This window comes from Chaetodon auriga, chromosome 4 (assembly GCF_051107435.1).
Source record: "Chaetodon auriga isolate fChaAug3 chromosome 4, fChaAug3.hap1, whole genome shotgun sequence".
Taxonomy (NCBI): domain Eukaryota; kingdom Metazoa; phylum Chordata; class Actinopteri; order Chaetodontiformes; family Chaetodontidae; genus Chaetodon; species Chaetodon auriga.
The window spans coordinates 17,676,770-17,690,000 of record NC_135077.1 but is presented as its reverse complement, the minus strand read 5'-3'; the positions used below and the strand labels follow the sequence as shown (position 1 = coordinate 17,690,000).

The 13,231-nt window shown below is 42.5% G+C and overlaps 1 protein-coding gene across 1 annotated transcript in view; it reads left to right on the top strand.

The window, feature by feature from the left end:
- The window catches only part of ern2 (endoplasmic reticulum to nucleus signaling 2), a 15,113-nt gene extending 4,054 nt beyond the window's left edge, over positions 1-11,059 (top strand). The window contains exons 11-24 of the mRNA XM_076729049.1: positions 94-244; positions 1,300-1,442; positions 1,725-1,913; positions 3,244-3,409; positions 3,680-3,784; positions 3,884-3,983; positions 5,785-5,974; positions 6,102-6,198; positions 6,363-6,562; positions 6,869-7,016; positions 7,522-7,649; positions 7,738-7,861; positions 7,952-8,019; positions 8,131-11,059. Coding sequence (XP_076585164.1) covers positions 94-244; positions 1,300-1,442; positions 1,725-1,913; positions 3,244-3,409; positions 3,680-3,784; positions 3,884-3,983; positions 5,785-5,974; positions 6,102-6,198; positions 6,363-6,562; positions 6,869-7,016; positions 7,522-7,649; positions 7,738-7,861; positions 7,952-8,019; positions 8,131-8,313 — 1,992 coding nt within the window. The 3' untranslated portion in view covers positions 8,314-11,059. The remainder of the gene's footprint in view (positions 1-93; positions 245-1,299; positions 1,443-1,724; positions 1,914-3,243; positions 3,410-3,679; positions 3,785-3,883; positions 3,984-5,784; positions 5,975-6,101; positions 6,199-6,362; positions 6,563-6,868; positions 7,017-7,521; positions 7,650-7,737; positions 7,862-7,951; positions 8,020-8,130) is intronic.
- The last annotated feature ends 2,172 nt before the right edge of the window (positions 11,060-13,231 follow it).

Genomic DNA, 13,231 nt, shown 5'->3' with positions numbered 1-13,231 from the left:
ACTCTTAATAGTTATTACAGTATATCAGATCAAGATCAGAGGTGATGCGAAAGCAGTCATGTGACTGGTTTGTCCTTCTTGCTGCCATGGCAGCCTCGTGGACTGACCCTGGCTCGAATTGAGGGTCCGCTGACGGCTGAGGTGACGGTCAGGGAGCGAGGGGCGTGTGAGATCACACCTTCCACTGATGTGCGCTATCCGCCAGGGAGCACAAACAGCCGGAAAAACCACTGGCTGCTAATCGGTAAACTCACACACACCACACCTTCATTACTGTGTGTCATCCAAAACTTCCTGAAAGACGGGTGGCTGTTCTAACCACTCTAATAATAGTTTATGTTTTGCTATTTGCTGTGTATGAATATATGGATTCTAGAAATAGTATTTATAATAACAGAGTAATTATCAAGCGTAAATAATATTAGCTTAAAAAAATGTTAACTTTAAAATGTAGTTGCAGAAGTTGCATTTTGTCTGCAGTATTTAATATTGAAATATCACAAATAATTGAAGCTTGGAAAGTTGCACTTTATGCTCTTAAAAGTGCATTCAGAGATATAAAAAATCTACCATTTTATCTTTTGCTTAGGAAAAGTTAAAGTCCAGCTCACTTAGTGTTTGGATCTTAGGTCAGTGTAAACGCAATCTGCACAACGTGCTGGCATCAGTACACAACATACGGATGTTTGCTTTGAGTAAACATAAAATAGAGTTTGCTGTTCAAATTTAGAGAGGGAGCAGGTGAGAAGGCTGATAGAGAGACCTGTAATTACTGATCATACCTCTACTCTGTGCCATGAAAGGGAAGGAAGTACTAAAATCCAGCTCTGGCAGCAATAAAGCAATAAAGGTGTGCTGTAAGAAATAATTGTGTGTGCGATGGTGTGCACTGCACTCATCTGTGCAGCTGACCTGCTGTTAACAGGACATTATTTATCTTGTCACAGAATAGACCACATCTTTGTACTGCAACACACCCGAACACACCCAAACCGACACAGTATTTTGTACACAAAGTGATAACTTGATGTATTATATTTGCCAAATTTACAACTCAAAAACTCACAGAAGTCTTTTTTAAGATTAGATTACTTGAAGCTATCTTGGGGTTAGGGTGAGGTTAGTTTACTCTACGGCTAAGGTGTAAATGCAAAGGCAAGATGGGCTTGCTTATAATCTGGATAACATATCCAGATATACATCCAATTTTAATACCAGGTGGATATAAACATTAGCGATATAAACATTAGCGCTCATGCAGCTCTAAATGCATTAAACCTGTGTGTTTGTGTGGTTCAGGTCATCACGAGCTCCCTCCAGTAGCTCACACCACCATGCTGAGGGATTTCCCAGGCAGCCTGCAGCGTTCTGGTGAGGCAGTCATCCCCCCTCGGCCCTCAGTCTCCTCTGCCTCCCCTGCCTCATACTACCACGAGCGCTATGTGAGTCACAGCTCCAAACTACCTGTGTGGCTGCTGCAGTGTACACCTGAAAGCCAGTGGATCACAGAAATGATATCAGAAAATGGTCCCTCTCTGTCAGGCTATTACTGTCCATGATAACCTACTTCAAACTGTTTCAGAGATGATGGTGTAATAAACATCTAAATGCCCGTGTAGCAATCATTTTCACTGCGAACTGCTTTACAGAGAACAATGACAACAAACTGAGTGAAACCTCATCATATTTCCATTGTTCCCTATCTCTGTTATTGTGTCCTTCAGTTCCAGACAGTTGCTGGTGGCCATAGCGACACTAATGCTAATAGAGAAGGGGATGATGGGAGGACGTCAGGACCGACCCAGAGAGCAGCCGCTGTGCTTCCTGTCTATATGACTCAGGACCGTCTCACTCTGGCTGTTCTGACGCTGCTGCTGGGAGGATGGCTGGCCTTCGCTCTCACGTACCCCGTAGTGAGTGTGTCTAATCTCTATCTGTTGCAAAAGACGCAGATTTTCAGAATTTTATTCACAAAGATATGAACAAATGGAGGCAAACTGCATGCCTCTGCAGGGAAATATTCACTGAAGGATACCCTCAAACAGATATGTAGGTTTGATCTGTAATTGTCATCGCACCCAGAGGTTCTTTGCGGTTGAAATGTTCAGTTCCTGGAGCACCTATTCTTCCTCAGCCTGCCTCTTTTACTTCAGTTAACAGGTTCTGACATGTACCAGAATATTCATTAACCCCTAAGGAACATGTAGAAATATTTTGTGTTTGCCCAACAAGCAGTAATGACAATATAAACACGATTAAAGGTATCCTCTGGAGCGTTTGACCTCTACCAGTAAATAGATACACTGCAGTGCACCAGCAAAGATGGGAAAGCCGAAGACTACATTTAAAAAAAAAAAAGATTGCAAATGGATGGAAATGCATTCAGCTTTCATTTGTTAGACGTGAAGGATACACAATGCATTGTGAGTGTCGCTGAATATAAACTTTTGTTTGTTTATAAGGAAACTCCGCAGGGCACCTTTCAGAGTTTGTCGAGTTGAGGAAGAAGTTAGAGCTGCTACTTTTTCTGTGGCTGTATTTCAGTGTGGTTTGTTGAGGCTGCTCTCAGTGAAGCACCTGAAGAAGAAGCTCTCACAAATTAGTTTTCTGAAGGAGTTCTCGCCAGATAATTGTAATATATCTTGGGTTACACATTTGATTTATTATCAGCAAGAATAAGAAAAGAAATTAAACTCTGGAATGCAAAATTCACCAGCACTGCCATCGTGTCCTGCCGCCATGGTGGCTTAATAACAATACATGAGTGACACATCGTGTTTACGCACAGACTCAATGATCTAATTAGGATTTGGAGCATCTGCCTGCATAAATTTTCATTTTTGAAGTTCAAATTTATTTGTAGAGCAAAACCAGAAGTGCAATTCAATGTGATTTTCAGAGTGATGGAATAATGCTCGGTGGACTGCAGTCAGACTGTGAAAGCCAGTATGAAGACAGTCGTGTCAGTATGGAACATTTACGAATTCATGCATTGATCATGTTATCTAATGGAGCTTAATACTACAGTACGAACAAAATAGTGATTTTGGGGCAGTTTTTTTTAGCAGCGTTTAAAGTGTTTTCCTTCACAACATTTGGGCTGGATGGTATTTGCTGATGTTTTTTAATCTTCCTCAAAGAACAGCTTCATTTATTCCTCCTCTTCAGTCTTCTCAATACTGATCTGAAAGTCCATCGTCTAACAGCAGTTTGTGTGAACTGTATCTGTGTGTGTTTCTCCAGCGTGCAGCCCAGCAGCTGAAAGCTCAAAGGCAGCTGGAGGAGGCTTTTGAGTCCCGTCTCCAGCGAATGCAGAGCAGCATGCAGACCAACATGCAGACCAACATGCAGACAGTGTCCTTGGTTTCTTCAGACACATCCCTTTCTTCTGACACAAACATCTCCAGTGGTAAGTAACTTATAAAACAACTCTATTAAGCTGCATTCCCTGTATTCAGCGGCCTCAAGGTCTGGTTCAATTATTAAGCGTTTTTCTTTTCGGTGCACTTGAGAACTGAAAGATCATACCAGTAAAATGCATAAAGTTGTGTTGAAGAATCATTTTTCTCAAAGCCCAGAAATCTTAAATATATTATTCATTCCTTGATTAAATAAGATACAGAAAAAACTGACTTGCAAGCGACGTGCATACTGCATATCTTCACTTTTCTACTTCCAGACTCTCATCCAGCTTCTCCTGAGCCTCCACCCAGCCCTCACTCTCACAGCAGCAGCACCTCAGATGTCGACATAAATGGCGCCGCAGGGCTCAAACCCACAGCAGGTAAACACACCAAACTGTGTGTGTTCAGATGTATTATCTCCTTTTGTCCCTCGCTGTGAAGATGAGATTAATTTCTTGCTGCTTCATTCTTCCTTCCAGCTGTCTCAGAAGGAAACAGTGAGGAGGTGCAAGTGGGTAAAATCTCCTTCACTCCATCTGAGGTGCTTGGACACGGCACCGCGGGAACGTTTGTCTTCAGGTACGGTGTCAGTGTTTTGACGTGTTACTGTTTCAGCAGTTAATGGTGCTGGTCTTCATCAAAGGACCATATTAGGGGATTCACATGTTTCAGGTCATTAAGTGCAAAACGAGTGTGCTTGTGTTTGTTGTCACTTTGGTTGTCTGTTGTATTTGAAAGGCTGCTGATGGCTGACAGCTAAATGTCAAATCTTGGGCATTGGCAAATCAGTGAACTCACCGTCAGAGGAACTGTTTGCTAAGCACTTTCTGCTTGAAGCTGCTTCTGCAAAGAGCATGTTACATAATCTTTGCAGAATATAAAGTACATAATGCATGTAAATATTAAACAAAATATAAAGGTGACTACATGGTCACTGTGATCTCAAAGAAATTGAGGCATTTTGACTTCAGGAAAGACCACAGGTGTTACTAATACCATTACTGATGGCTCTGCTGCATTCAAGTGCCTCACTGACAGTGTGACACAGCCAACATGCACAATACCAGGACCCTGAAGCTGACGCAGCTAAATGGAATTCAGCTGTCATGGGCTGAAATTCATTTGGACAGAGAAACTTCATTCAAACATCAAATCATTCAACTTCATTAGGACATTCTGGCTACTATTCCTCTCATTCATACCTTTCATACTTTCCAAAATATTCCAGGTTTTCCAGGAAATGTTTGTCATTCAAATGAATTGACAGAACGTTTGAAATGAACACACTTAGGACATGACATCAATTCAACTTTGCATTAATTCACAGTTTTTTTTTTAATTCCACGTAATTTTCAGCCCCTCACAGTGCTGTAAGGTCTGATTAAACATCTCTTTTAAATTTGCTCATACTCCCACGAATATCACTCTTTAAACATTATTCTGATATCAGTAAGTCAGAACATTTGTGCTGGTATTTCACACATGTAACTACGGCATCAAACAGTGTGTTTCAGGAGGGAAGCAGAGACTGGTACATTTCTAACCTGCTGTATTCACACATTTTTGACACTACACACACAAATCTCACACAGACCCTTTAGGAGGGTCTCCTCTCTCTTATGGTATCTTTACTTAGGCTGTCTTCGAGGGAGAAGCAGCAGGAGTGTCAGAATTGTGCCTCAGCTATAATCTATGAGCTGAGCTCTCTGAACCAGGAGTCAGACAGCAGTTACCGTCACCATGGCACCCTTTGATTACAGCTGGGGAAGCGCAGCTGAGATAGATTTGCTAATTAGTGCAGTTTGGCACGCACACATGCAGGACGTAGACAGTCTCACATTTCTTCAAGGATATCTACAAATTCATGCTTTGAGCTGGAAACTCCATTCAGACCCGATCATGTTCTGCATCTGTCCTACGCTGAGTTTGATTTAACTTTGAAATCCCATTCATAGTAATTTCTCCATTTCCCACTTCTCTCACTTCTTCAGCTGTGTCTCTATACAAAATGAACTCAGCGATCCAGATTAGTGTCAGCTTTAAAATATTCCACATCCTTCACACATTATTGATATTATTCAGCCTTTAAAGCCAGCATTGCAGTTAGCGTCAGCAGTTTCTTCAGAAGTTGTGACAAATGTGACATGGTCTGAAATACAGTGACGAAATGTCTCCAGCCAGTGGCTACAAGTAGAAAATCAAAATGATCGACACCATCATAAAGTATACAAAGCTTTGAGTTAATGAGCCCAAACCTGTGATTTACTGTATGAACAGCAAATGTTCTTAACTAACAAACTGAATTTCTTAGGTACTCTTGGTTGGTGTGTTGCACTCACAGCGTGATGGTATGTTAGTCGCTCTGTTTTTGTGACTGCAGGGGTAAATTTGATGGACGGCATGTAGCGGTGAAGCGAGTTCTTCCGGAGTGTTTTGAAGTAGCAGAACGTGAGGTGCAGCTCCTCCGAGCGTCTGACACACACCCGAATGTCATCCGATATTTCTGCACAGAGAGAGACCGCCTCTTCACTTACATCGCCATCGAGCTGTGTGCTGCAACCCTGCAACAGGTCAGTACTGCAGGTGTCAGGTGACTAACTCATTAACATTACTAAGCAGTTTGTCATTGGCATCCTGGTCTTGAATGTCAATCAAAACGACAGCCCATAATAATAAAACCAACATACTTCTCTGCAGTATGTGGAGGATCCGACTTGCTTTCCTGGGCTGAATCCTATAAGTCTGCTGGAGCAAACCATGTGTGGCCTTTCACACCTCCACTCGCTCAATATAGGTCTGAGATACACATACATGTAGAAGTGCACACGCAAATGATGTTTCTGAATTCTTTCTCCCAGAGACACATCACATTTGAGTGCTGTTTAACTTAAAAGCCTCTGCTTAGCTTAATTATCTCCTGCTGCCTCCCCACATCCTCTCCATCATCTCTCTCTTTAGTCCATCGTGACCTGAAGCCTAGGAACATCCTCCTCTCTGGTCCCAGCGTGCTGGGTCAGGTCCGAGCTCTCATCTCCGATTTTGGACTCTGTAAGAAGATCCCAGACGGTCGGAGCAGCTTCTCTCTGCGGTCAGGAATACCAGGAACCGAAGGGTGGATAGCCCCTGAAGTCCTGAGGGATACTCCTGACAACAAACCGGTAAGAGGCACACACGTATTACACACGGCAGAACTGTCTTTCTTTGAACCGTCAGTCAACTTCTTTTAGCTAAAACAATGCAGCTACAGGGTCTGTGCAGGTCCAAGTGAAGTACCAATACTATACCTATACTTGTTTCAAACCTCTGTATTCAATTTTGGATTTAAAAATTGACCAAAAAATCCATATCTGAACCCCAAAATGGAGGAACTCTGATGTAGAGAAGGGTTGTTTTCTGTTCGTACGGTAAACACGTCTGAATTGTTTGGACCTTTGACTGATCCGGCGTTCCTCCTCTCTCCACAGACAGCAGCGGTGGACGTGTTCTCAGCAGGCTGTGTGTTTTACTTCGTGGTCAGCAGGGGGCGGCACCCTTTTGGTGACGCACTGAGACGACAGGTCAACATCCTGTCAGGAGAATATTCACTGTCGCATTTTATGGAAAACACACACGGTGAGAGCGAACTTTGTGTTTATGCCTCTCCTGGTTTGGTTCATGCCTGACTGCTACAGTAATCTTTATGTGTCTGCTCCAGAGAGCAAAAAAGCTAATTCAATCAGTTCCTGCATAACTTTGGAAGATTTAATCCCCTTAATGCTTCTGCATAAAATTCTCAAATAGAAAGACTTTGCTCGTAAATTTACCTCCCTTTCCTGCGTTAAATGATTCACTCTTGAACCAACTCAAGTCAAATCAAATCACACCCTAACAATTCAACTTACTTGTGCACAAGCTCAGTGTTCAGGGCACTTTCTGCTAGAATTTGAGCCTCTTTGATTGAACTGTCTCGATGAGTCCCTTAACTGAGCCCAACTTCTTTATGGATGCAATTTTCAGACATCGCCATAATTGCTCAATGTAACTTAAAGTCAGTAAATAAGTATTTGAAAATGTCATTGTTGCAAACAGTATTTTGGACAGTAACAAAGAGTGAAACAAAACCTGAAAACTGTTTCAGATGACGTGATAGCACAGGATCTGATTGAGCAGATGATCAGCGCTGAGGCCGAGTCCCGTCCCTCCACCGCCTGTGTGCTCAAACATCCGTTCTTCTGGAGCCCCGAGAAGCAGCTGCTCTTCTTCCAGGTGTGTTAAAGCTCTGAGGTCGCTGGATACACAAAACAACAGCTGTCTCTGTAGCTGTCTCTTTTAATTTGTTTGTGCGCGTACGCAGGACGTGAGCGACCGCATAGAGAAGGAACCAGCCGACAGTCCGATTGTGGTCAGGCTGGAGACTGCAGGAAGAGCAGTGGTTCGAACCAACTGGAGGATGCATATCTCTGTGCCGCTACAGACAGGTACACACACACAGTGGCACATCACTGCACTGTTGACGATGCCAAAGCCATCAATGGTCTGTAATCCATGTCCTCTTGTGTACATTCCAGACTTGAGGCGGTTCAGGACATATAAGGGAAACTCAGTCAGAGATCTGCTGAGAGCCATGAGGAATAAGGTCAGCGTGCATGCTTCACTTCTACACTCACAGCATTTTTTACACAAGCAGACACATTCTGACACGTCTGGACGTTTTTGACCTTTCGCACGTTAACATTGCATGTTACAGAAGCATCACTACCACGAGCTGCCCCCGGAGGTGCAGGAGACTCTCGGTGAGCTGCCCGAAGGCTTCGTCAGCTACTTCACCTCACGCTTTCCACGGTTACTGATGCACACACACGCTGCTCTGCACATCTGTAGCCATGAGAGACTGTTTCAGCCCTATTATCTGTCCCCAAATGCCAAGTAGCATTCGCATGACTCTGCACTCTCTGCTCTGTACACACACATACAGCCCCATCATTGCTTTTGTAAAGCCCATACTGTTTTTGGGGGGAAGGTACAGTGCTGTGAAAAAGTTTTTATATTCCTTGAGTTGTTTTATAGATTCATTTTATATTTCTGCAGCTGTTTATCAAGAAATTGTTTGAAAATTTTATTATAAAGCACTCTGAGCACGTACCTCCACAAAGGCTGCATATATTTTAGGGATGCACCGATCCAATACTGATATCGGACTGACTCCAATAACTGGATTGGATATCAGCGACAATAGGACCGATCTATTCAGTTCTATGGTTAAATCTGTGGGGCATACGACGTCATGCGTCAGTAACACGGCAGTCATATTTTGACAAAATACAGCTGGTGTCAAGAAATGTAACAAACACTAATGGTTCAAACCATAAAACAGCACAAAACTGAGAATTTCCATCATAAACCACGATATTCTCAACCAACACATGACAAACACTTGGCATGGTGGGAAATGAGGACCTTTACTACAGTGGTTAATAAAGCAATGCAAGATGTGCATGCCTGTTCTGGGCATGCTGACAGTGTCTCTGCATCCTACGATCTGGTAATTTCCTACTGTTGTTGTCAGCTGTGTTTATATCCCCCCTGGCGCTGACATCAAGGTGGCAGCGAAGCTGGTAGCCGAGGATGCTAACTTTACATTGGCCAAGTATTGCAGAGTATTCTGGTGTTTATCTTGGGGGATTAGAACAGTTGCAAGCTGGACCATGTTCTGCCATCGTTTCAACAATATGTGTTTTTTCCCACCAGAAGGGAAAACATCTTGGATTTGTGCAACAGTAACTTTACCGACACATCCTGTGCTGGTTCGGCTCAGTGGCTGCTCACTGTTGCTAATACTTAACATGGGTTAAATGCAGAGAATGAATGTCCCTGCAGGGATCAATGAAGGATAAAATGACTTAGATTAATTTCATACCCACTGCTCAGACCCTTATTTGAACTTTACTGAATTCACAGTAATATTCAAACAGGAACTTTACAATTACATTACAATCCTACAGTCCCACAATGGTCGGAGGTTGCTATCACACGACTCCAAGGCTCCTGAACCTGAAAGAGAAGCATAAAGCTTCCAGGCTCAGAGACAGAACTGGTCTCAGGACGGCAACATGAAAACCAAGGTTCTTAAAACGAAACTGAAATTTAAGGACAAACTGGAGCAGGAATTTGGCAACACGAACGCTAAACAAGCTTTCCAGAAAGCTTTGGCTGGATGTGAACCGGAACACAGTCAACATCAACTGACACACACAGCTTCAGTCTGATGTCACCTTACACACAATACCAACAACAGCAAAAATAACAATAGTAACAACATTCAAGCTCTGGTATCGATACCGGTTTCCGTTTCGGCAGACATCCAAATTCTTGTCACGGAATCAGTTTGGAAATGAAAAAAAGTGAACTGGTGCATCTCTAATACATTTTTTTTATATTAACAAGAGTTTTAAACTGTGTCTTAATGTGTAACTCTGTCAGAATATACACGATGAAGAATGCAATAGTTAGCAACATGTTTCCTCAAAACAAATTCTGGAAAAAGGCTTCAGGTGAATGTTATGAAGTTCACCACAATGTTCCAGTTTGGCTGACGAGCGGAGATTCCTTCATCCTTATTCTACATTGCAGAACTATTTTTAGCCGTTTTAGCAACTGAAACCTTTTTTCTCAAATGTAATAATTTAATGGAGTGAAGCAAAAATATTCCGTAATGACCAAAAATGTCCTAAAACAAATCACTTCTCCTCGGCCAATTCCTCCAGATCTCACTGAAATATGTTTACAATTTTTGAGATGTCCTGCTAACAGACAAACAACACACATAACCTCTTTGGAGGTCATTTAGATCATTTTGTGAGCAGTTTTGACTTTACTGGATGCAACGTAGGTCTCCATGGTGAGGCCCTGTCATTTTTAAAAAGGTTTTCTGGAACCTATATAATGATAAATAATATCACCTTTAAGTGAGAGGAGAATGTTACTTATTTTATGAAGGTACTCATTTGAAATAAATGGAAAACCATGTGCAGTGTGTTCAGGTCGCACACAGGTGTCATCATAGCAATTTGGACTTTTGGCCACTACAACAAATGGACCCATGTTGGATTTTAGGGAGACAAATGAGTTTGATTTGATGCAGGTGAACCATTATTCACGTTAGCCACGTCGATTGTTGTGGAAGGTGAGTTTCACACAGCAATGGCTCACAAACAGTATGTGAGATGCACAAACTTTGTCACAGCACTGTAGTCAGCGAAGAGAATGGACAACGGGCTCCATGAAAAACAGCTGCAAACTGGAAAAACCCGTCAGTGAAAGAGTTTACCTCTCCCCGTCCCTGTCGCTGCTGTGCTTCTCTCAGTGTGGAAAGTGCCAAAGACTGCACACTATTTACTTTGCTATTTGTTTTTATGTACAGTATTTGATGTGTGTGTGTTCATTACTGCATTGCTGAATGTAGCTTCACTGGCAGAAGAATGTACAGAGCCTTGTTCCTCACTGAAGTCAGTACATGGAGCATACAGGAACAGTCAGATATCCCTGGCACTGTTAATATGTGGGCGTTGTGCATATGCTGTTTGAATCTGATTCAGCAGCAGTGTGTGCAGGCAACAATGCAATGACAACAACGCTGACTTTTTCAAAGTTAAAGTCATTTTTTTGTTTACTATTGTTTAACAGAAACACACTCTTATTTCCCCACTCCTGAATGTTGGCTTCGCTTTGAGCTTGTCCAGCGTCACTAAATGCCACTAAATATTCGAAATCTCTCCCTGTAACTACTGAACGAAGGCTTGTTCGTAGGTCTGCAGTAGAATGAATGATGAAGAATCCAACTTTTGTACTTTTTTTGAATGAGTGAATTAAATGGATGCTTTGGTTGTGCCAAAGAATGAAGTAAATCAAGTCTTGTTGTCTGTTTGTAAGCACACAGAAAAGACACAAGTGGGTTGGTGTTAATTTCAAAAGATAATTGTTTTGTTGATTTCATTATTAGACAGTTGGGAAGGAAAGACTCACCTTGAATATGTGTCTTAAAGGCCCTGAAAACATATTATCTTAATTATTCCTGTGAACCCTTCAGTACATGACCACACAATTTTTAACCAGTTTTGACTATTTCACAAGAGATTTCTGCATTTGTGTTTTGGACGGAGCTCTCTGGGCTGGCTGGAAGGAGTCTGGGCTCAGCTGGAAAAACAAGATGTTGTGAGCTTCCCTCCACAAACGTGGATTTAGCTAAATTCAAATCAAACATGATGACAGTTGTGGGGTTGTTTGCTTTGGCTGTTGTTTAAATCTGATCAAAGCTGAGCTGTTTCAGTGCATATTGCATATTAATAATAACAACTAATGGTGTTTTCCCTCCAAACTTCTGTGATTGTTGCTTATTCAGTCATGAATATTTGATATTATAGAGAAATACTTAAGAGCTCAAACCTAATTTTCAGGGGCCTTGAATCTTAATGTAAAAATGCGTTTGTAGGAAAGCTGCCGCTGTAGAAAACACAAAACAAAATCAATGACAACATCCCAAAAATACAAAATATTTTCGATATTTGCCCCCCGAAAAGACCTTTTTAAAAAATGCTGTGTCAATTAAATATTTATGAATTAAAATGACCATGAAAAGCATCAAAAACACTTTGCTTAAAATCAATATGCAACATTTAAACTGGAGATGAACTGAGATATGTTGGATGACAAACACTGTATTGTCAAATTCACCTCTGCATTGTTCAGTTGTACCTTTTCTCTCATTAGATAAACTCTCTCCACTTTCTTGTCCACCATGAACACTGACTGACTGAGCAGCAAAGGTGTCCCTTTACCTGTCAGTATGAGGACTGTCTCCACCTGGACCCACTCATTAAAGCTGCAGGTGACGACACCTGTGCACACATAAGCAAAACTTTCCGCCTCTCTCTGCTGCTGCCTTGTGTCACTCCGCCAAACCTGCAAGTTTGAGCAGCAGCAGAAGAAGTTGTTTGTCCTGCAAAACCTCATGTCTCACAGGCCTCGCCAGTGAGACACCCCGGTTCCTGCCGCTGTGCCTCATCTTCTCAAAGACGCCCCTCCAGTGCTTCGCCGCTCCAGGGCAGAGTGCCCCGGGCTTCAGAGGAAGCATCTAACAGCAGGATGAGAGGCTACTGCAGCACACACACCACTGTCTCCCCTCAAAAGCTATTCCCCACTGTTTATCATCACGCCTCTTTGCCACCCGTCGAAACGAGGGCCATGGCTCGAACATAATGAGCCCGAAGCCTCATGTGGAGCTGGGATGTGTTGACAAACTTGTTTTGTACCATACTCCGTTTTTAGCAAAGCAGGCATTGAGAGTTTATCACAAGTTGCAGCATTTTCCACCTCTGAATCACCTGAAGGGATGTGTCTGCGCATCTTCGCTTGTAGAACAGCCAATAGCAACGCTCTCTGAAATGACCTGTGATTGGCCAAAGTCTGCTCTCACAGACTAGATTTTTGTAAGGCTTGAAAAGAGCCAAGAGGGGGTGAAAAGTCCAGTTTTCTCTCAGACCGCTTGAGCTACAACAAGCTGAAAGGTTATTGAATATTTTGCACAGTGATGCTAAAAATACTACCCACTCCAGCTTTAGGCAATTCAACCCCATTAGACCACTTACAGCCACAATGGCATCAACAGATGGTGGTCTAACAAGAGACCGTCTCTGTCCCCAGTTTGCTTCAGCTGATATCAGCGAGAGAGGCACATAAAAGACTTCACAAGAGAAGCTTCAGATGTCTTTGTCACAGCAGAGCGGCTGCAGGCTGCAGTCGAATTCATATTCAGAGCTCAACTCATATTTTCCAGTGATCAATAGGAACCA